General features: G+C 39.4%; 1 protein-coding gene across 1 annotated transcript in view; it reads right to left on the reverse strand.

Moving 5' to 3' along the window:
• Positions 1–24467, reverse strand: part of CA10 (carbonic anhydrase 10 (inactive)) — a 364325-nt gene that overhangs the window by 291891 nt on the left and 47967 nt on the right. Inside the window, exon 3 of the mRNA XM_088138547.1 lies at positions 3094–3168. Within this exon, the coding sequence (XP_087994673.1) occupies positions 3094–3168 (75 nt within the window). The remainder of the gene's footprint in view (positions 1–3093; positions 3169–24467) is intronic.

Genomic DNA, 24467 nt, shown 5'->3' on the forward strand with positions numbered 1-24467 from the left:
ATTCCATCACACATCCTTTTGCAGTTCCTGAAAGAGCTGGAGGTTAGAGGTCCTGCCTTGTGTGGTTCTTAGCTCTTTGGGTGTTATCACAAGGTAGTGCATCGGTCTAACCCTCTTGGGGATTGTCCTAGGGCTCCTGCAAATTTCCATCTTGTCTCCCATGTTGTCTTCCATGCTGGAACGATCATATTGTATATTTATTTCAAGACAGTTATCACAAGCACATTTATGATACCCAGTGTACCTTTCCTTTCCTGAAAGCTCAGGGGTGGACAGCTCGAGAACTTAATGGGCTGGAAGTGTGAGAACAAGCTGAAGCTGCTTATTCCAGAGGCTGGACTTCAAGATTCAGGATATATGCTTGCTCTAGATGGGACTGCATTCTAAGAAACTTTCTGGAAGTCTGCATCCAGCACTGATCACAGGCCTTCTATGACAGCTCATATGTTCATTCAACAGGTTTTCCAGAACCAGTTTGCCCAGTCACCTGATTTCTGACATAGGTCCACAGTTCAAAACATATTTTTGGAAAGTTCTATTTTAGCTCTTGGATGAAATGCCCATCTGTCCTCTGCCCATCAGCCATAGTCTAATGGAGAAAAAGAAAGCACAAATGCCACTTTATCCTACACAAGGATAAAATAGATCTGAACTGGGAGGTGTTCCTGATTTAAAAGAAGAAAGGAAGATACTCCACCTCCTGCTCTCCTGAGTCAAGAAGGAGGAGGAGAAGAGAGACCTGAAAGTGGGGAAATCTCACCAACTTCAGTTGAAGAAAGGAGAAAATAGAGAAGGAGAAGGTTTAAGGGCTGAGGGCAAAAGAGCTGATGCTAAAAGGCAAAGAGAATTGTTGAATAAACATATTTCAGCAGCCACCTCCCAAGACCATCAAGCAGCCAGGCAAATATCCATTAATTCAGAAGAATAGGAGGAAAAAGCCTGAAGTGTAAACTCTGGAGCATAGATACAGTATATATAGCCTCTAACTGCTTTGTTCTGCAATGGACAATCAACTATTGTTGAGGATTCATTCATGCTTGCAGTGAAGATTTTAATCAAGTTTGGGGATCTTTGCTCAAGTTTTCCTGAGTGGTGAATTTAGGATTGAGTAACTGGAAACTTGTGATTTATTGTTGAGCCCAGATATGAAGCCTGACTTCATGCACTTCGAGATGTCTAGAGAATGCTGGGCATTCCAATCTGCGGTTGGATTTGTGGTTGCTCAGCACTCTTGAAAGACAGTTGTGGGGTTTTGTGCTTGTTTATCCTTGTTAAATTCAAGTGTTTTCAGTGCAGTTTGAAAGTTACGGCATTCAGTTCTGAGAAATAACTAATGCATTATCTATCTATCTATCTATCTATCTATCTATCTATCTATCTATCTATCTATCTATCTATCTATCTATCTGCTTGCAGAATGTCCTAAGTTCAAACCACAGTATCAACATTTAAAAACAAATAAGGTTTTCAGGAAAGTCAAATGATATGCATCCAAGGATGAAAGAACCTTCAGTCTTCCTAAATATTGTGGACTTCCATAAAGCAAACTTCTGTTTTTGATCGAGACCTTTAACATTTAAACAAATCAGAGATTGGTGTGAACATCTCTTGGCTGTTAGGATCAAAATGTGAGCAAAAGGCTTCCTTTTTTATTTGGTTTAAACTGTGTTGCAAACCTGAGGCCCCTGAGCCACAAGTAGATTCCCAAAGAGCTGGATACTATCTCCACTGTCCCTTTAAAAATTGCTATCTAGTTCTAATTTTTGATATGAGAAAAGGGAGAAAAGATTGAATAAATGTGCTTTATCCTGGATCCTATATCCTGCTTGTACCATCTTTTTGGATGTCACTCAAAGGCCAAGTGTGGCCTTCAGCCTAAAAAAAGATTATACCACCCTATGTTATGATTTAAAGCTTTCTTTTCTGTCCATAGGCCAATCTCCAGTAGTAAATATGTGTATAACAAGTGTTCTTTTTTAAGCCGTACCTCACAAATGATCAGGCAAGAATTCTCAAGGAATCAGTGCACATTTATAATAATTCAACCTTCCATATACTGTGTTAGGACCCACACTGGACATGTACAAAAGAGCATATGCTCATCACATGTCCTTAACTACATGGATCTAGTCTCCCAGCTTTGTAATATTTACCTCAGGGCAGATATCTCCAAAAGTATGTACTTCCAAGCAAACTATTAGTTAACTGCATAAGAAAGCAGAAGCCATACATATTTATTTATTATCAAATTTATATAGCCGCACATCTCACGTATGTGACTCTGAGTGGCACACACAATTTAAACATAACAATCAAAACAATTAAAACAATTAAAAAGCATAAATATAACTAAAACCATGGGAGAGTACATTAAAATCTTATATACAGTACAACAATTTTGTGGGGTCCCTATTTACATGGGATCCCCAAGCCTGCTGAGAAAACCAAGTTTTAAGCCATTTCCAAAAGGTCAATAGATTTGGGGCCGATCTCACCTTGGGGTGGGGTGATGATCTTACAATCCTACAAAATGATCCTACAAAAGCCTGCGTTAACAGGAGGAAAATAAAACACAACTTTTCACCTGGAATAATCAGAATAGTTTAAGTACAGCAAAACCAGAATTGGTTCCTCCACACAGTGATCAGTACATTTCCAATACTTTTACTTTAATTAGGACCACTACTTTCTATCTCTTTGGTTATACTTTTCTGGAGAATTCCCAGGAGATTTTAAAGCAATCTTTTAGAAAGAAGAGTTCCACAGATTTTAGTGTAAGTTGAACATATGAAACGACAGCCAAAAGCAGGGGCAGACTTTCTTTTCTTCTCTCAGACCTAAGAAACGCAATTTGAAAATCAATAAAGTTAGAAAACCCCAAGGTTTTCTATAGATGTAACTATGATGCTTCATCTAAAGTGAGAAATACAGAATTGATCCAGTTATTGAGCTAAGTTCTGATTTTTGTTGCAGTGCACAACTGTATGTATTTGAAGTTCTGAAGCATAAAAGCCAATACCACATGCTATGATATAAACCAGAATAAAATAGCAACAACTGACATAATGATTGGATAAGAAATATAGCACTTACCTGGAACAAAGCTTCCCTGGACCACCTCCTTATAAGCCCACCAGCCTTCATGGATTTTTGGTGAATTCTGCTGAGCTAAAGAAAGAAAAACACACCAATAAGAACAGAGCAACAGTATTTTGTATGTTCATGATCCAACAGCTTTTAGTCTTCCATATAACACTGCCCACACAATACAAAATGGGTCACAATGTTTTGTATGGCTTCCGGAAGAGCTGATGGAGGCCGTGCTCTAATTCTCAAATTGGATAGCAAACCTTGTTTGTATCAGTGAGGCTTCCATAGAACGAGAAGTTCAAAGTAAGTCTTAAAGGACCTATTTTCTTTTATCTCAGCTTCCAATATACTACTGAGAGCTATTGCCAAAGTGCAACAAGATACAAATTCATGATGTAGTGACAAAAGCAAATACTAAATTGCCCAACACAAACACAGAGACAAACACAGGGAGGGAGAGAAAGAGTTAATCAATGGAGATGCTACCCCAAATTTTGGTCTTTAGTCAATACAGGAATCAGAATGCAAAATAAAGGATTAGATGTTCATCGTAAAGAACATATATTTTTGAATCAACACCAGTCATTCATCAAAATTAGATAGATTTACATACTGACTTTATCTTTAAAGAAATTGCAATTTTTTATTAGAAGGAATGTTCTATTTCTCAAATCAATATTATAGACTTTGGTATGGTTCAACATTTCAACCAAAGCTACTTCATATGAAAGTGTCTGAAAAAGGCTGTCAACGGCCCCCTCCCAAAAAACCTGAGATTATTGCAACCAATATATATTTTGTGTGTGTGTGTGTATACATACATGCATGTTCTTATGCTGGGTAATTAATGTCCTCCAAGCTTGGGTTTCTTGCAGACATTTCATTACCAAACTAAATAACATCATTAGTGCTCTATCTCCACGCTCAGAAAACACCAAGAACCTAACAATTCAACTCTGAGCTACACGTATTCATCACTATTATTCTTATGCTTTGTTGATGTTGATGTTCTGTCCAGAACTGTCTGGAATCCCCCCCCCCCCATATTTTCAAATAAATGTTAAAATCAACCATTTTCCCAGTTTTTCTGCAAATTGGCTGCACAATAGCAATCAGCTTTAGGGCTACCAATTCTGGACTACAAAAATGTGGTTGATTGCTAGATAGCGGCAAAGAAATACAGAGAACTCTGCTTCTATCTAGTAGTTGTCTAGTTTTTATAGCCCAGATATGGTAGCCATAATCATCATAAACTACTACCCTACTGACCCTTGAAGCTTTGGGGTAAGAAACAAAGGGGCACATGCTTAGTTCTCACTGCCTCTTATTATAGTATAAGTGCTGAATTTTGTCCAGTTGCAAGAGAGCCAAGTTTGAATGTCCCATGCACGTCTCCAACTGTTGCTGTTGTTCTTCAGAGTTAAAACCAGAGCTGTGAACCAGTGATCTGCTGAAAACCTCTATCCTGTTTAAGAGCAGAAAAACTGGGGAAATCATGTCATCTAGTTTCTTGAAAGGGGAGAGAAATTCTCTAACAACATTTGGAACTTGGGCATAAGGTGATTTGTATAATATCTTATCACAATTTTAATATATGTTCCTTAAAATATTTGTCTTTCAATGATTTATTAATTACATGGTGCAACATTTGCCATCTTCTTTCTTAAACCTTCCTGAAAACACACATAAATAGAAGCAAACCAAATTATAAAATGAGTAAAACTTTTACACTGCAATATAAGTAATTTTTGAGAGGGAACACTTAAAACATATAAAACATTTTACCTTCCTGTTTCTGTGTAACACAGGGGTCATTTAGTGAGCAAAATAGCTGTTAATGAGTTTTTCTGTTGAACAAGAAAAGCCAGATTATCAAGTTTTGTGCGAAATGATGCATGACACTGAACATCTATTAGAAAAAAGGTAATGCTGTCAGTACCATTATACTTATTAAATCTTTATGAGGTCAACAAGCATCAAGTTGACTGTACAAAAACCTCCCAAACAAATAGCAAACAGGTAGAAACACATTAAGTACTAATCCTAAATCACATTATCCTGGTAATTATGAGATACACGTGGGTTTACCAACAGGTATGCTAATATCCTGTAGTTAAGCCAGATGGGTTGGGGCACATGCTCAGAATTAGTGTGGCAGAGATCTAAAGGTCACTTAAAATATAATGGAGGAAGAATAAAAAGCACTGTCAGGGCTAGTCCTGAATTACAGACTATGGCAGGAGAACTGGAGCACAGGGTATCTATGTATGGTATTGACAGGCAAATTAGGAAGGGGATCCCAGGGTACATCTTTCTCTTTGAGAAAACTGTATATGCAAAGCATGACTGATACAAATTTGTACTCTGCTATGTTTCAAAATGAACTTGGATACACCAAGCAGGATTTGACATCATTTCATTTTTCAGATAAACAATGAAGGGGTTGGGGTGCCATGTGAGACAAAAGGTCTCCCCCACCACACACACTCTCTTCCCATTTGAGTAGTTTTTATAAATTGTGCAAAGAAGGTGGGTCTTTGTTTTAAACCCTAATCCACAAAGCTGGATTAATAACTGACATCTCAAAAACAAAGGGCTGTGAAATTAAAATGAAGCTGCCACACAAATGCGTCTTGTTCGGCATTCACTGTGGTGCACACAGCACAGCAGGCCTGTACTCTTTAATCTCATGCCCATCTGACAACATGGCACAATGCCTGCCTGCATTCCAAGGAAGCCTGACCTTACAATTGGGCCGCCGGTGCCAACTGCCAAGAAGGGCTTTAAAAATAGACAGCCCAAATTGTATTGCCCAGATCATAATTCCCTTTCATGCCAGTAGAAAATGCAGCTATGACCAAGTTATACACAGGCATCACATTTGAATAAGCAAAGCAAGCACATCCTGCGGCATTATACAAATAGCAATTCGACTATAACTGCTTGGAGAAATATATCAGTCCCTCAGGGTTGAATCAAACTGATGACTCAATCGTAGACCGAAGTCTTTAATGAGCTCTGCCACACAGTTTAACGATTTCCCCACTTTGTCCTCACCATCCGTGAATCCCAAACACATTTAGCATCATGCTGAGCTCACAGGGAAAAGCTTTAGCCAGTCACTGCTCAGCCCAGGCTAGGCAGTAGCTGTACTTATCAACTAACCAGCACTATTTCTCTGCCCCAAATTCAACAGTCACAGAATTTTCCCCTTCTTTCCCCAGAATTTCCAAAGCCCCTTGAAGAAAAAGAGAAAAAGAAAAAACATTCAATCCATGTTGGTGGTATTCTAGCAACCTGATACAGTATTCCACAAATTCCAAGAAGCATGCAAAACTATATTCAAGGGCTTTCTCAGGTAACTGTCAGGAAGGGAGGAAGGAAGGATGGACGGATGGACAGACGGACGGACAGTGAACCTGAATGGCATGCAAGCTTCATCTATAGCAGGAGATAGAAACGGAAGGATGCTGATTTTCCATGTGTGATGAGAAAGCAAGTTTTAAGATTCTGCGTGAGATTACCCCTGATTCACAGTCAACATGATATGATCAGTAAGAATGTGTACAAACAGCAGAGATACAGCAAAATCATTCTGGAGTAGGACTCAATAACTATATAGAGATAAATTATTTCCAGTTCTGAGACATAATGGCTGGAGTTTGCAAGCTACATACTGAATATGAGACTGCTGACAAGCAGAAGATATCCCAGTGCAACATCCCAAGAGTTCTTGCCTGTCTTTTGCAATAGCACAGCTTGTGGAAAGGCACTAATTTCATAGTACTGTGCCTAAATCTTCACAATTGTTCACCAGCACACCTGAAGCAATTTCAGCCACTCCTGACATTCTCTGTTTTCAGCATTATCATTGTGAAAAATGGAAAGAAACATACCTTATTTTAATCCCAGTATTTATGTTCAAGAGTATTCTTGCCATTAGATTTATAACAATGTCTTGCAATTGTCTTGCAATTTATAACAATGTCTTGCAAGAAATTAACAACACATAATTTCTTACAAATAATTACAAAACTGGTTCTTTGTGGCAAAGATTCCTCTGAAAAAAATACAGCAAGGAAACTGTTAACATCTAGATGGTACATATTTTGTGGTATTTCACTGCCCATTATACGGTATATGAAGAAGTCATACAGCTAAATAGAGGCAACTTGTTGTAAATGCTGCAGATGAAATATTATTGTTTCTAGCCTGATACCTTAATCACTACACCAAACTGGATTCCTTCATCTTTGTCCCACCGAATCATTATGACTTAAAAACTGCAAAGAAAAAGTATATTCTAGTTCACACACACACACACATACACAGAGCATAGGAAATATGAAGATCTGCCTGTCCTAGCCACCATATCAATTTACTTCATTTTATACTTGCACCCTAACTTTCAGGATTGAAGTCTATGTCTTGCCCCCACACTGATGCCTCAAGCAAAGCCTTCCAGCCTGTGCCTCAGCAGAATAATCTACAATTAGCAGAAGAAATGCCCATTGTCTTTGATGAATGGGCGGGCCTGCACAACCCCTTATTTTCTTTGTTTGGGTAGAAAGGAAAGAAAAACAGAGATAATGAGAAAAGAGCTGCAGAGGCGGGAGAGGATATATGATAAATCAAGGAAGATTGTAAGAGACAGAGTACAGAGGAGAAAGAGCTGGTACAATGTTGGCTTTAATTTGAAGAAACCATAAAGTGGATTACTGATAAGAGATGGAAGTGCTGGCTGAGAAGATGACTGCGTGGTCCAGGCAGAGTGAAAGCCTTGGTGGTGATTGCTGTTTATTACCTGAGGCATCGGACTTATGAGCCTGCATGCTCAGCAGAGGCCATCACCTTCCTGGACCTGGAACTGAAAGGGGAAGCTGTTAGCAGTCCTGGGAAGATTGGAGGGCAGGCCAGCCAAGGGGGAGAGGACAGGCTGGGACCTTGGCAGCTGTTGAGGGGAGAGAGGAAAAATGCTGGGAGAACTGGGGGAAGGCAGGTGGGATACAGGTGGTGGTAGAAGAGGTGGCTGCTGAGGGACAGGAGAGAGAAATACATTGGGAGGTCTGGGAACAGGGTTACCAGATACTGGAACAGGCAAAGGAGAATACGGACAATTGGAAAGGAGGACAAATGGGGGGGAAAGGAGCACACACTATTTAACTTTCTTGGCATCTGCGACAAAAATTATATCAAACAAGTGCAAAAAAAAAAAATGTACATAGGCCTACATATATATGAAACTACTTTTCCCAGTATCAGAATGACTGGTTTTTCAACCACAATATTTTTCCAACAAATCTTTATTTTCAAGAAGACCAGCTAGTGATAATATAGATTTGACGATGACACAGTTTCCAAATTTCACCATAGAAACATATTATGATCTACAGACTATAGCGATCACAGATTTGAAGGGGCTGGATTGAAGCTGATTGCTGGAATCAGGAAATAAATAACGTAAATCTAGGCTGTCAACTCTGTTGATGGATGAGGGAAAGAAAGAAGCAGATAATTTACAAGGCCCAATACATGGAAGTTTGAATGACTACTGTTGTGAAAACAGTTAAAAAAACCAAAAACAAGATACTCAAAAACCCAGACAATATTTGATTTTAAGGTTATGCTTGCTGGACAGAGGACATGAGGACAAAAAGGAGAACAGGTCCTCCTTTTGCTGGACATCTGGTAACCCTATCTGGAAAGGAGATTGGCAAGTGGAATATGCTATGCTGGGACATCAGTGGGCAGAGGAGGGGGGGAGGGCACTAGGAGATTGGGGGCTCTGGGCTGGTAGAATGCACTGCCCTAGACATTGGCAGTGGGGACATCTGAATGGAAGGAGGGAAGGGAAGGCGCTGAAAGAAGCAGCAGACCAGCCAGAGAAATATGCCATGCTGGGAGGTGATGAAGGGAGGATGGAACAGAAAGGTGACATGGACCAGCTTTACCTCTTTACCCATCTGGGTTTTGTTTCTTCTGAAGCCTGGAACTACCAAAGCATTCCAGATTTCACTTCTGCTGAAGTGTGATTAATCCAAAAGAGTTTGGCAGAACCTGTGGAATGTGATGGTTTGTTCTGGGTTTGAAACAACAAACAATGGTATGCACATTCCTAGTAAAGGGAACCATTAATGGACTGTCCACACTGCTGCTGCCCAAAAAACTCTCTTCTAACCAGGAAGATCTCAGGCATGGCAGCAGCTTATCTAAACTCCCTGTCCAAGGAAATGTTGACGTGTCCAATCATGGGCCACAGAATTTCATGCAATCTATGGCAACCATGGACTTGTCTCAGCTGGTATCTGGCTAAATGCAGGCAGTAAGAGACATGCGATTTCATATATTTGGATGGTGTGAGTGATCTGAAAAGAGAAGGAGATCTGGATGACTCTGATATCATGGACAAATCATTCCCCAGTCGGTTTTAAACTGGCACCTGAACAGAAAGAATTAAAAATAAACATTCAGGCTCCAAAAAAGTTAAAATGGCCCAGCAAACAATTTATCCCCCAAATACTTGGTGGAAAGCCACAGCTTTCACTGCCTAGTTATGCGTAGAGTGCCAGCTTTGACCCTTCCTCAGCCAGTTATATTTGGTAATAGTTATCTATGTCTTCGTACAATATATCCCATTGATTGCTGCAATGTACTGTATGAGTGGCTGCCTTTGAAAAGTGTCTAGAACAGTCTTTCTCAACCTCAATAACTTTAAGATATGTGGACTTCAACTCCCAGAATTCCCCAGCCAGCAGAGCATAGATCTGTATTGGTTGCCAATGGCTTATCAAGAACAATTTAAAGAGTTAGTTTCAGACTTAATGGCCTGAATGATTTAGGAATTGAGTACCTGAAGAAATACTGCTCCAGTTATGAATGTCCAACTGCGAAGATCTGCAGGAAGAACTATTTTGAAGAAACCTGTTCCCAGAGGTTCATTTTCACTGTATTTTCCCCCAGTTCTATAATGCACTTCCTCAAGGGTTGCATTTGGCCCCAACTCTCTCAGTAATGATTTCCCTTTTTCACCAGGCTTTTAAACACCAACTGACTGTAGTATTAATTTTAATTTTTTTTCTAGATTTAGTATGGTTCTAAATTTTATAATCTGCTTTGACTATTTGCTAGAGTGAGATACATTTAATAAGATGACACACATTTAATAAACATTGCATATTGTATAATCCCATCATACAATAGTTTGCCCTGTCAGTGTAGGTGGGGGAGTTGTTTTTTCCTTAGTAGTTCCTAGATTAGGGTATTGTTTACTGCTTGATTGTTTATCTGGTGTTAATCTTGGTGTTAATCTCTGCTTATCTGGGTGTTGATTGCTGGTGAGGAGGTGTTCTGGTCTTTTTGTTTCCTTTTTATTGTCTCTTCTGAATAGTCTGTAAATGTTGTTTATCTCTATGTGCCTTTGATGGCTGACTTGTCTGAATACCAAGCTTTCAGGAATTCCCTAGCATTTTTGGATTTAGCTTGGTCTAAGATGCTGACAGTTTCCTAGTTGAAACTATGGTTAAGTTTGTCAATGTGTTGTGAGGTTAAGGAGTTTTCACTGTGTCTTCTGACTGCTAGTTGGTGTTCATGGATGCGCTGTTAGTCTTCTGCCTGTCTGTCCCACATAGTGGCTGCTACAGTCCTTACAGTGTATGTTGTAGATGACTCCTGTTTTTTCTTCTTGGGCTACTGGGTCTTTTGGTTTGCTTAAGATGTTTTGGAGGGCTTTAGTTGGTTTGTGTGCTACGGTGATGCCATGTGGTTGTAATAGTCTGTTGGTTGTTTCTGAGATATTTCTGATGTATGGCAGTGTTATCCTTTTCATAGCTTGTGTTGGTTGTGCTATAGTGGGCTGAGTGGTCAGACACTTTTTGATAAAGTTGCGTGGATATCCATTTTGTTGGAAGATATTGTATAGGTGGTCTGTTTCCTTTTTCTGCTCTTCTGGGTTGCTGCAGTGCATTTGTGCTTGTCTGAATAACATTCTTAAACAGCTCCTCTTGTGGGAGGTTGGATCTTACTTTGGTAATGGAGCACTTGGTTAGTGTGAGTTGTTTTTCAATAGACTTGTGTTTCTAATTTGCTGTCATTTCCTCTGCTGATGTGGATATTCAGGAAGGGTAGTGTGTTGTTGCTTTCTTCTTCCCTTGTAAATTTTAATCCTTTGAAGATGTTGTTGTTTCATGTGTCTTCTCTAGCTGTTCCTTTTTTATCATGATGAAGGTGTCACCTACATACCAGATCCATACTTTTGGTTGTATGCATGGAAATGCTATAGTTTCTAGATACTACATTATGATCTCTGTTATGAGTCCTGAGAGTGGTGATCCCATGGGTATTCTTCTGATTTGTTGGTATATTTGTCCATCAAACTGAAAATAGCTAGTGAGGGAGAGGTAGATGAGGTTCATGATTCTGGCTATTTTGTATATTTGGTTAGGCCAGGTGTGTTGTGTAGTACTGCTGCCATGGATTTTTTTGCTAGTTCTGGGTCTATGGATGTAAAGAATGCTGTGACATCAAACGAGACCATAATTTCATCTTCATCTATTTGTAAGTCTTTGATTTTCTGGAGGCACTGTAGTGGGGAGTTGATAGAACATTCGCTCCCCTCTGTAAGATGTCCAAGCTTTCTTATAAGTTCTTTCGCTATGTTGTATGTTGGGTCCCTGGTAATGATACAATTGGTCAAAGAGTTAGGTTGGGCTTGTATATTTTTGGGCTTATATATTTTTGGGCATCCATAGAAGTGTGGGAGGATGGGTCCACTGCTTTTCATCCATCACTGTTCTTCTTTTGTGATTTGGTCTTTCGTAGTTAGATCATTAAGGCTTCTCTTGATTAGGTTGTCCAGTTGCTGTATCGGGTTGGTGTTTACTGGAATGTAGGTTTCTTTCTCCTTGGTAATTCTTTGGCTTTTTGTATGTATTATGATCTATCCATGATAACCATGGTACGGCCTTTGTCTGCTGGGAGGATGATGATGATTTGGTCCTTTTTTAGGTTTTTGAGGGCTGCTCTGTCCTCTGTTTTGAGTTGGTTCTGTTACTGTATTCTTCTGATCTATGGTATGTTGTCTGCCTTCTGTTTTCTTGGGTCTCTGCAGTAAGCCCTGTGATTTTAAATGCTGCTTCTAAGGCTGCACAGAATTCTAACTGATTAGCATCATCTATGTTATAGTTGAGGCCTTTTGGGAGAATATTGGGTCCTGCAGTGGGTAGTGGCTGGACATGTTGACTTACCATTCGGGTTCTGGTACCTCTTTGTTTCTGGGGTTTAGCTTGAGCAGTTTGGTTTGGAGTTTGTTTTTTTTCCAGTTTGCCTTAGGGATATGGTCTTGATGGTGGTTGCCAGCCTTTTTGTGTGTTCTGGGGTCATGGTTTGTTCCAGTTGCTCCTTGAGGTTGTCTATGGTGTGCTGGTATTCGTTGAGTCTGAGATGAGCGTTGTATCATTTTTCAGCTGCTTTGTTGAGCTATTTTCCATCCAGCTGTGCAGTTTATTGGAGGTTTCTACCTGACACTGGTGGGCAGGATATACTGTTGTATGCGTTCATGTAGAAAGAATAGTTGCTCCTTGGTGGAGGTTTCCCTACATGCAACTTTCTCCCATTTGTGCTTTCTGAAGCGTTAGACACTCATATGTGATACCAATGTATGTAATATGTAATAATATGTATACTAATATATAAAATGTAATAATATGTTTACCAGTATACATAATAATATGTGGTACCAATCAACAGGCACATAGAGATAAACAACATTTACACATTATTCAAAAGAGACAATAAAAAGGGAACAAAAAGACCGGAACACCTCCTCACCAGCAATCAGCACCCGGATAAGCAGAGATTAACACCAGGATTAACACCAGACAAAAATCAAGCAATAAACAATAATTCCTAATCTAGGAACTACCAAGGAAGAAAACAACTCCCCCACCAACACTGACAGGGATATAAACAGAGAGCAAACCCCACTCCCTTCTAGCAATGAAGATATTACCTAGCCAGGTAACAAAATGTCTGCAAGAAAACAACCAAGCCCCGAGAACCCCAAGGACTCCACAGTTCAATCCTGAGCTACACATATTCTCTTCTATTGGTACCTATCATACAATTATAAAATTTTGTATTTTCATATTTTCTGGAACTTTCCATTTACTTAGTTTATTACCTCAGCCACAATAACATTGCATTAGAACTAGGGCTGCAATGTTTTATTGATGAATTGGCTAAATTAAGGAATTTAAAACATTAAAGACTGAAAACTTGCCCTTGGTAATTCAATCACAGCAGATAACTGAAGGTTTTCTTCTTTATCATATATAGTAGATGAAAAGAACTTTTGTAATATCATGCAAGCTACAAGACATGCATGCATCATCCAGAAACAGGAGAAATTTATGTTCTTTTCTTTATCCATCTGTGTCTGGGGGGAGCAGGAAGGGGGAGCCATCACATCATATGTGATGTGACATCATCATGCAAATAATGTAATTTAATTTGCATCAGTTCCACATACGACTGACCCAAATTCCATAATTTGAGCAATGCCTTCATGATCCACATATTGTATCTTACACTGGATGCCAATGGCTTTAATACACTATTTATATAGAGCATCTGAAGTTTTATAAAGAAAATATATAACTATTTGCTAATTCAAGATGTAGAGTTCAAAATGGAAACAAGGAAACAAATAAATGAGAACATAAGTAAGCAAACTGTTGCAAGGTGCATCATTGGGAGAAGAGAAATGCAGGTCAAAATACACAAGGAAGTGGCTAGAGAATACTTAGTTGCTTTGAATGAATTCGAGTTTCTGGAGCTGGATGAATTATATCCCAGAATGTTAAAGGAACTCATGGATGTTATTCCAAAACCACTAAGTATGATCTTGAGAAATCCTGGAATGCAGGGGAGGCGCCAGAAGACTGGAGAATAGCTATCCCTGTTCCAGTCTTTGAAAAGAGGGGGGAAATGGACCCAGAAAACTACAGACTAATCAGCTTGACATGAATCACTGGGAAAGACCTAGAAAAAATAATCAAGGAATAGTTTGCAAGCACTGAAAAAAAGCAGTGTGATTGCTAGAAACCAACATGAGTTCGTTAAAACTAGGTTCCAGACAAATCTTAATGTTGGGGTTTTTTGTGTTTTTTTGACAAAGAGACTAGATTAGTAGACCAAAGGAATGCTATGGATGTATTGTATCTAGACTTCAGTAATGCATCTGACAGTTGATCATAGCCTCCTTCTTGGTAAAATGGAATAATATGGGATGGCATTACCAGATGGCTTCATGGTTGGTTGAACAACTGTGCCCAGTGTGTGATCCTTAATAATGAATCTATGTCTACATGGAGAAAAGTATGCAGAACCTAAGGGTTCTGTCCTGGGCCAAGTTATCTTCAATGTTTTTATGACTTAGATCTAAATGACTTAGATGAGGAGACAGAAGTGATGTTCAGCAAATTTGTGGACAACCCAAAGTTGTTGAAGGGGGGAGGGATTGCTAGCAGACTCAAGGTTCAAAAGGATCTTGATAGACTTGAACATTGTGTCTTTTCCAACAAAACACAGTTCAATGTTGAGAAATGTAGGGTTGTGCACTTAGATAGGAAAAAACATATACAGAAACAAGATAGAAGGTAGCTGGCTCAGTGGTAGTACTGGTGACAAAGACCTAAATGTCCTGGCAAACTACAGATTAAGCATGAGCCAGCAGTGTGTCATAGCTGCCAAATGAGCCAATGCAGTCTTGGGTCACATCAACAGAGGTATATGTCAAGAAAATGGAAATTAATTCTATGCTACCCTGGTCAGGATGATATTCACCCATCTCTAGCCTAAATATGGGTTTCCTGACATGCATGCAATCATTTTCATGAAGCTATGAGAAACATGGTTTCCACAGACTCCTCTTCCTTTTTTTAATAGTAATTTTATTAAACATTACAATTAAAAAGATAAAAATAGAAACTAAACAGAAAAAGAAGAAAAAATAGAGCAGAAAAGAAAGAAGTAGAAAGAAAAATAGAAAAGAAAGAGAAAATAAGAATATAGTACAGAAAAAGAGAAGAAATATATAAAGAAATGTCTTCCCTCATCATCACAAGTATAAATAATTTTAGTAACTTATCACCTTCTCTTAAAATACAACATATGATCTCTTCTTCCCATAGCCCATCTCTTATCTATAAACAAATCCTTAAAACCTCATCATTTCAGTCCTGATCAGCAAACGTCCATTAAGGCTTACCAGAGATAACAACATATTTATTTTAACCTTGATCAGATAAACCAACTTTATATTCCTTCCTTTTACTTTTAACTATCTTGCTCTTTAATCCCTTCCAATAATATCCTAGAGCTTAAAGAATGAATGAATATATTAACTTGTCAATCCAAAGGTTCCTGATAGCTGAAAAGCAGTTAACAAGCAATTTCCAAAAGTGATTAGAAAAGGAAGTATAAGACCCTAGTATCCATAAAGGCACCAATCATGGTTTGAGCATAGATGGCTTTCTCTCATCTCCTAGAGCTCTAAACTGCCAGAGACAACTGTCTTGTGGTCTCCTTGCAAGAAGCAACTGTATGGAGCACTTGTGAGCAATCTCAGGTCCTCCCCTTTTCCAGAGGTATTAGGAAGAGCCGGTCTACTCATCGGCTCTTCATTCTGCTGCTTTCATCGGCTCCATTTTTAGCGGAGCCATCTTCAGTTCTCCATTTCTTCCCCAGAAGTCCCCAGACTCCTCTTCCATCCTATTACTGCCACCACCAGTTTCTTAACCTGTCTTCCATGGAAAGTGAAATGGCTATTATTTTAGAAATATAAACAGCTGTGCAACATTCCAAATCGGACTCTTGAATGCTATATGTTTCTAATTATAAGCTTCTAGCAGAAAAAATATTCCCGAGACAAAGTAATGTTTATGCTTTTTCTGATGTACAATTTACATCTTATCTTTGTAAATAAAACCCACCACAAAGAAAAGCAAGTCTTTATCTCTTTAATAAAAACACAATGTATTATTTAGAATAAAGGCGAATCAAATATAAGGAAAGAAGCAGGGGATAAGGAAAGATAAGAATCATCTGCCTTCAGTAACTGTGATTCATCTGGTTATTTCCTCTGAGATTCTAAAGTGGTGCCATACATCACAACAATATAATTAGTTTTGTTCCCTTAAAATGTCTTCACATGAAAAAGTATTATTTTGTTAGGCAATACTTTTCAGATTTTCTAAAAGGCTCAGCAACAGTCAACTCTCAGTAGCTAGGATATAATCTTCCTTGGAAAAATGAATTCTCGGATTGGGAGGCCCATCTTCATGCTGCAAAGAAAGGCTCACACCAGGGGTAAGCGACCCCTTCAGATCCTATAATAAAATACTTAATAAAAGAGGTTAAAATATCTCAGTAATTTCATCTGTACAATCTCACACAATTTCAAATGAAAACCCCAATACTATATGATCATACCCAATTTAGTTTTCTCCCCTGAAATCTCGTGAAGTCCAGTGCAACATTTAATTTTAATTTTTAAAATTTAACTTGTGGACTTGTGGATGGCAACTGGGGATGTCATGGGCACCATCTTCCAATCCCTAGCTTTCATAATGGAACAGACTTTAAACAGCAATATTCACTATTTAAAGAGTGTGTCGGATAATGACTACTGTAAAACCCTTCTCCCCAACTTGATTTTCTGTGCACTGGACATTTTTAATATGAAAAATAATTTGATCATGTAGGCTCCATCTGTCCATAGTGATTCCTTCCAGAAATGTACTTACTCAGGACCTACCAGACCCAAATTTGTAAAATGCTATAATTCCAATCAGGCATAAATGCCTTAAACAATGGACCTCTAATTTCCTAAGTGTTACATTCTAATTTTGGCAAAAGTTATCCAATTACCCTACATTTGAATTCCCCCATCTTGCCCTCCACAGGTGTTAGGACTTCTAATTCTAACCCAGAATCATCAGTCCAGATGGGCAACAGCTGGCTCATAATTCTGAGAACTGTAATTCCAACATATCTGCAGAGCATCAAGTTAGAAAAGCTGTCTCAAATATATATACAAAATTAATAATTCAGTTCAGTAAGACTGATTAAATCAATGAGATGAGTTCAGTTTAATCCAGCTAAGCTGAAAAAGGAATATCTAAGATACTTGGCTGCCTTTGAGCAAGGCACAAATCTTGTCCCCCACCGCCCAGCTAAGTCTTGGCATATTTTTTTCAAAATTGAGACAGAAAATCCAACAGGTATGTTGACTGAAAAGTTTTTAACAAATAGTAACAAAGCCCTTGCACTAAGCAGACAGTTGGACTGGATGACCTCAACTGTATAATACTATGACACTGTTCCTACTACAGAACAGTTTGGAGTAACCAGGAGTGAATTCAACATTTTGAAAATTCTAAATGTACAGCCTTTGCACCATGTCCTGCTTAGTGGAATTCTAGTGAAAAATAAAATGGATTTTATGAGACTGAAGTCTGTCCATCCTCATATTATGTAATTCTTGCTTCAAGATCAGATCTGTTATGGTGAATTCACTGGAAGTAGTATGTATTTGCTGGAGAACACATTGTGACTCACTTTCAGGAGTAAAAATATAGTAATTAAAAATAAACTACAATTTGCTTTCCTATTGTAATACCCAGAATAAGCCTTACTCTAACAGTAGAGCTACCTATAAAGCAAAAATTGGGTTCTTTATAAGACTTTACAAGCTCTTCTATTTTGCTGTATGACCAGAACATTAAACCTCAACTATAATATCTGCAAATCTAAGCTGCAATATAGTTTGGGAGTACCATATTTTTCCGACAATAAGACGCCCCCATGTACAAGACGCCCCCCACTTTTCTAGCCCAAAATTTAAAAATCAGTATTTTAAAGATAGTGCAGAACACATTTTTATTTAGTAATAAGTTAACATTTACCTGATACACTCGGTGGGAGGAGGTCCAAACCGTCTCTCTGCAGCTCTATTTCCAGGCTCTTTTGCATAACTGATTCCATTCAAGCACGAGTGAAACTGCCGATAGCTTGTCTCTGCAAACAGTCTTCCTCTAATTGGTTTGTTCAGCATCAGCTGACATCAGTTACATCAGGCTTGTGACTGGAGGAAGTCTGTTTGGGAGACAAGCTATTTCACTCGTGATTGGAGGCTAGCAATAGGAAGAAGCCTCTCTGCAGAAACAAAGTTTGGCAGTTTTGCAACCGCGATTCTTGGCTGACTTCCTTCAATAAGACACCCTTCAGTTTTTAGGGTAAGGATTTTAGAAAAAAAGTATTGTCTTATAGTCGGAAAAATACGGTAATTAATAACATTTGGTGCAAAGGGTCAATAACCAGAGTTCACAAGCAGGCTTGGAAGAGAGTTAAATCTGAATGCAAGGAGTTTAACTAGGAATTAGAAAATTGATATTGTTATGGGAATCAGATAGAGATTAAAGGAAAAGATAAACTACTATTGTAAACAACATGGAGATAGAAGATTAGAGTTAAGGGCTTCAGAAGGAAGGGGGCTGTTGGAAGTCTTTTCCAATGTAATAGGAGGTAAAGAATCTAATTGGGAGACCACTGTCTGTCTCCAAAAAGGGGGTGGGTGTAATGGTATGTGGGAATGACCTTGGGAGACTGGGCCCAGAGACACTGCCTAGGGAATGGTCAGATAAGAGACAGCATAGTCCGCAGCTGGATAGTAGGTGGGGCAAGAGGCTCAGAAGAGACCCTCCCTAATTACTTGGGGGTAAAGGAGATGGGAGGAGAATTGTACTTTCAGACTTGCAAGATTCTATTAATGTAACCTTACATGAAGTAGAATTAGGTGATCTGGTTGTGTTTCCTGTCTGGCCTACTTGGGAAGGCTTACAGTGGGTAGGAGGAGTCCAGCTAACAATTGGTGACTTGGTTAATAAGGAGAGCAAGAAATGCTAATTGGAACAAATAGAGCTAGGGGCTTTTTCTCACTCTTCAACAAGAGAGAAGGAAAGACAGCTCCTGAGTATGCACAGAGGTAGAAAGGAGAAATGAAGAGGAAGCAGTTGGCAGTGTCCACTGGGGAGGAGGAGGGCCCTGCTGACTGGGACCAAAGAGAGGGAGAAATGGCATCCAAAGTCCCCTAGTGCAAGGCAGGTGCTTGGGGGACAGCACAGGTTGCAGAGAAATGTGCAGAAGCCAATCCAAGGAGTTTGCAGTTCTTCCACTGAGGGAGGAGCACAGTCAGATTAATATATACTACAGTATGCCCTTAATATATGTTGCACCTTTAAGGCTGCTCAGCCTGGAAAGGAGAACTTTAAAGGAACATCAAGAAAGGAAGTGACCTGGGTGGTGAGTGGATGTGTGAGTGAGTGCTGATTGTTGCAGTGAAAATTTTTCTCTAAGGCAAAAGGGAATTCATCCCAGCAAGCTCCGTACAGCCATGAGATGCTATTTCAACTGTTTGCATTTCTGTAAGAGGGTTGATTATTATGAGTAAATGTGTTACTTTCCCAACCAAAACCTATCTTCACTGAATTTCCAAGGGAGGGGAATTTATCCATCAGTGCCCCCTGCTGCATATATTATTTTGGGTGACACTTCATTACACTTCGTTTAATGTAGAGCTGGGGAGAAATCCCGTAGGAATCTCAGGAAAACTTAGTTGTCAAATTCAAGACTGGCCTCTGCATTAATACAGGGGCTATATATCTGTCTAAGCAAACTAAACAGAAATTCAAAGTATATATTTTTGACTTACTTCATGAAAGTGAAGCCACTTCACAGGTGATCTGCAATCTCTCTCTCTCGCTCTTTCACATGGAAGAAAGTAGGTAGACAGGCAAAAAGGAGGTCACTAGAGAGTTGCTTCTCTGTGTGTGTGGGACACCCTTCTTTTTAGTAAAACATACATGTCTGTGGTTCCCCACCCTTGCTTTATGTAGCATTCCTGTTAAAATAACACTCAGAAAAACTGCATTTCCTAGGAGCTTTCAAAATACCCAAAGGATATTCAAGACAGCCCTTTTCATTGCAAGTTCCCTCTCCTCCCTTGCAGCCTTATTTTGGAGAAGGAGGTAGAAGATGTTTCCTGTGTCCATCTCAACTTAGGAAAGAGGGCCTCCACCATTTGGTCCTGGCAGCTCATGTAGCCAACATCTGCCATTGCTCTGGAAGGCGAGGGTTCATTTTCTTTTGTGCCAGGAGAGATAGGCTGTAAATTAACAAGCAAATTCTGCTACCCACAGCAACTCCAGGGATTCAGGTGATTGATCCTAAGCAGATGCTGTGCCTGTTTATATAGGAAATAATATATATGAAAATATGAAGCTGATTGTAACTGTGCTTAACTGAACATGGTTACAGACCTCCCGACATTCAAGAACACTGCTCATCCCTCCCCTGTTTCCAACCATGCCTGTCTTGCAAGATACTACTAGTCCACCTGTCAAAGATCCCTCCCAGCAGGAAATGACATAGAAAGAAATGGTCCACACCTCCACTAAACCAAGAAATAGTTAAGGCACCAGGCTAGGAAGCAGGAGACTGTGACTTCTAATCTCACTTTAAGCATGAAGCCAGCTGGGTGAGTCACTCTCTCTCAGCCCTAGAAAGAAGCCAAGGGCAAACCACTTCCAAAAATCTTGCCAATCAAACTTCAGGGACTAGTCCAGGCAGTCATCAGGAATCAACACTGACTTGAATGCACATACACAAAAAGAGTTAACTGTACATTAATACTACATTAATGCTATATGGAGCTTCCCTTTTTTAAAGATTTAGTTCATTTTAATCAGATTAGGTATAAATTGTACTGTATTGCTGTTTAGTTTTGTTAATCTGACTATAATCTATAATATGTACTGTATATATATTTTTAAACTCCACTATACCTAAGGCTTTGAGTGATGATGTGCAGAGGAATGGGGCTCTCCTGACAGAATGAGTGGAGGAAAACCAGCTATATACACTGAAAAGTCTGTCTCCCTGTATTCCAAGCTCAGTGTCTGGTTTTAGGAAGTCGTAATTTTCCCTCATAGGACTACTGTGAGGACACTCTCCAGCTGTCCTTGGATAAAGGGTAGAATACAGAACAACAGGCAAACACTGATCCAACCACATCTTCCTGTTTTTCTGTAGCTAGATTTCACCTCAACCATGTTTTAAATGCTAGATTAGTAATCAAAATAGCAAAACTCCCTTCTTTGTTGTAACATAGGCTGTAACATAGACACTAAGATATTATTGACAGGCCGATATTTATGAGCTGATTTACATATTCATATCTGAGGCAAAAGTTCTCACCTCAACATAACTTTCTCTCATCACTAAAATGAAATGGGGGGAGGATTAACAGAAATATTTGGGATTGGAGAAGCATCATTTTTTTTTCTTTATGGATGGTAAATTGAGCTATTATTACACAGAGGTTCTTCCGCAAGGTTTCGATTTGTAAAATCATCTCAGTGTGACCTTCCATGTTAATAATGATAGCGTGAATTCTCTGCAGCCATACTTTAGAAAAGCATTCTGTACATTATTGCTATCTGAACTGGAACCACGGCACATGGCTGAACAACATTCCCTATTTTATGAACCAGCACATTTCAAATCACATCCAGTTGTAATGGGTGGCAACATTATACTTCTTTAAAAGGTGTATGCACACGTTGACCTGTAAAAAAACCTGATGTTACATCCCAGATTTGTCATGTCTCATTTCCTTCCCATTTGATTAGTTATACCATTTTTGGTTTAAACAGTTTTGCTCTACAGCTAACCCTTTTGAGGGAAGAGAACCTTACAGATTGGTATGTGTGGAATAATTAGTAGGGGGAAAGATGATTTGAAGGATAAAAGATAATTTGGATGCATGTGGGTGTGCATGTCACACTGGTCTCAATCACCTTAAGGACATGATTGATTTAAAGAAGTGTGAAGTATGTGCACCCAGGCACCCCCTGAATCACCTTTCCCCCCTTGAAGCTGGATCACTACACAGTCCCGCTAATAAGTCCTTGTAGGGAACTGTGCAGCCATAAGTTTGCCATCAGAGGCACTTAACTAGGTTTGTAATTTTGGCACAATTTAGTGTTTCACCCTAATTAGGTTAATAAATAATTAATAAGCTCACAATTCAATTAGCAGGAATTAATTTCTTTCCTGAAAAAAAAACCTCATTGATAGGTGCCTTTGCTTATGTATGATCTTCTATTTTCAGCTGACACAGATGAATGTTTTCCTTCACAACAACAAAAAAGGCTTGGAAGAGAAAATGGATTCTGGCAGTCACTTGTTTTCTAGGAAGCAAGTAAAATTGCCCTCATTGCCACAAAAGCAGTTATCATCATTCTGCTGATGACTTTCCTATTAACCAATCTTGTATCATTAAGAAAATCTGGCATGATAAACTGTTTCACTGCCATTTGCAAGGAAGAACACACCTGTTTTTTATACTATGAGAAATGTAAAGTCCCTGTTCACAGATTCCCTCCATCTGTAAGTAGGGAGAGAATATTGCCACTAGCCTTGTTCCAGCCCCCAAACAATAGTCAGAACTGAATAGGTTGTGCACTATTTGTATACTTCCATGCATTGGCTTCCTTTTTTGATTTTCTTGCTAATCTACAAATGCTAGAACAGGAGCCAGTAATGGAAAAAAATATCAGACCTAGGTCAAGCATCAGTAAATCCTTTCCCCTCATAAAAGAATTCCTAACATGATCTCAAGATTATTGCCTTTTAAAAAAACAAGGGATCATTTTTATGGTCACTGGAGGCCCAAGAATTCAATGAAATCTTTACAATATTTGGAAATTGTTCTCTTCTTTAATTCTAGTAAAGTAGGCTTAAGGAATGTACCTGTGGAATGCAAAGCAGTTATGCTTCAATACTGTGATTTGGACCACCCAATGGCAATATGATTCACTTCAGTGATGCAAAGAGGCCACCAACAAAATCATTCAGGTGACCTCAAACCACTTTGGGCCAGTATTGCAGGAGAAGCCTTCTCTCAGCCCTCTCCCTTAACAATGACCAAGGCTTGGATGGCTTTGGAGATATCGAGAGCCCCCATCAAAACCAGCAGATGACTGCTTTGGTGCCCAGGAGGGGATGGCCTGCTCAGCCTTCTCTCACAGCATCCACTGTGGAGGAAAAGGTTGAGTGGGGCTCAGCTGTGAGGTGAAGCAACATGGTTATGCATTTAGAGAAGGGAATTGTGTTGCTTCAGAAGCAACTCTGAGTGGTTAGGGTTGGGCTTTGCCCATAAAGTTGGAAAATGCCTATAAGCAGTACACGCTGTGATGCCATTTCTCTTAACCAGTGTTTCTCAACCTTGGCAACTTTTAAGATGTATGGACTTCAACTCCCAGAATTCCCCAGCCAGCTTCCTGGCTGGGGAGTTTTGGGAGTAGAAGTCCACACATCTTAAAGTTGCTAAGGTTGAGAAACACTGCTCTAAACATTTCTATTTTTAGAGTTGAAAATCTTTTCTGTACTCTACTGAGGTAGACAGGGAAGGGAAGGGAAGGGAAGGGAAGGGAAGGGAAGGGAAGGGAAGGGAAGGGAAGGGAAGGGAAGGGAAGGGAAGGCTCTAGAAAGCAATGTTAAAATCCACTTCTTTCCTGCTCTTTATCAGCTCCTGAGAACCGAAGCCAACAAGCTCTTCTAACCTTTTAAGTTCAGAAACAGCCCATTATGTATTGAACTCAAAAAGCAGCGCACAGGCCTAGGCAGAGCGCCATCCCTTCATTATTGCAATCAGTGGATTGACGCCGACGCTTTCAGAAACTCCTGGCCTTTTAACGTTTGAGACTCTAATTTCCCAGCATGGCCTTTTGGTGGTAGAAGTGAGATCTAAGAACCTGTTGCAGGTTAGAGCATTAATTAAGTTGAAATTCACTGACCCTGCCTCATAACAAGGTGTGATAGTAATGCTCTTTCCCAGTTATATCCTTACCTCATGGGCATTTGAAAAAAATACATACATTACCTATTTGATCTACCATGCTTAGAGTCTGTCATGCTTAGAAATTCCCTACGCAAGCTTTTCAGTGTGCACAGCGAATATATGCCTATGTCTATGCAATTATTTTGGCTGTACTACAGAAACGGTTTACCATTGCCTTCTTCAGGGACATGCTTTCTATTTCTTGGGATACTTACAGCCCTGGAACTCCATGGTGGAACTCCAACCACATACTAACTAGGTCCAACTCTACTTAGTTTCCAAGGCCAGAAAAGGTTGATTCGGCATTTCCACTGCTTTAAGTCTCCCATAAGTTGATTCCTACTAACTACACAAGATGCCATTAAACTGGATTATGAGTTTTCAAGAGATCAAAAGGAACTGAAGACCTTGTTCACTG

Source organism: Python bivittatus, unplaced genomic scaffold, assembly GCF_059951505.1.
Source record: "Python bivittatus isolate LINGU-HERP-01145 unplaced genomic scaffold, Pbiv_v1 ctg000220_np1212, whole genome shotgun sequence".
Lineage (NCBI taxonomy): Eukaryota > Metazoa > Chordata > Lepidosauria > Squamata > Pythonidae > Python > Python bivittatus.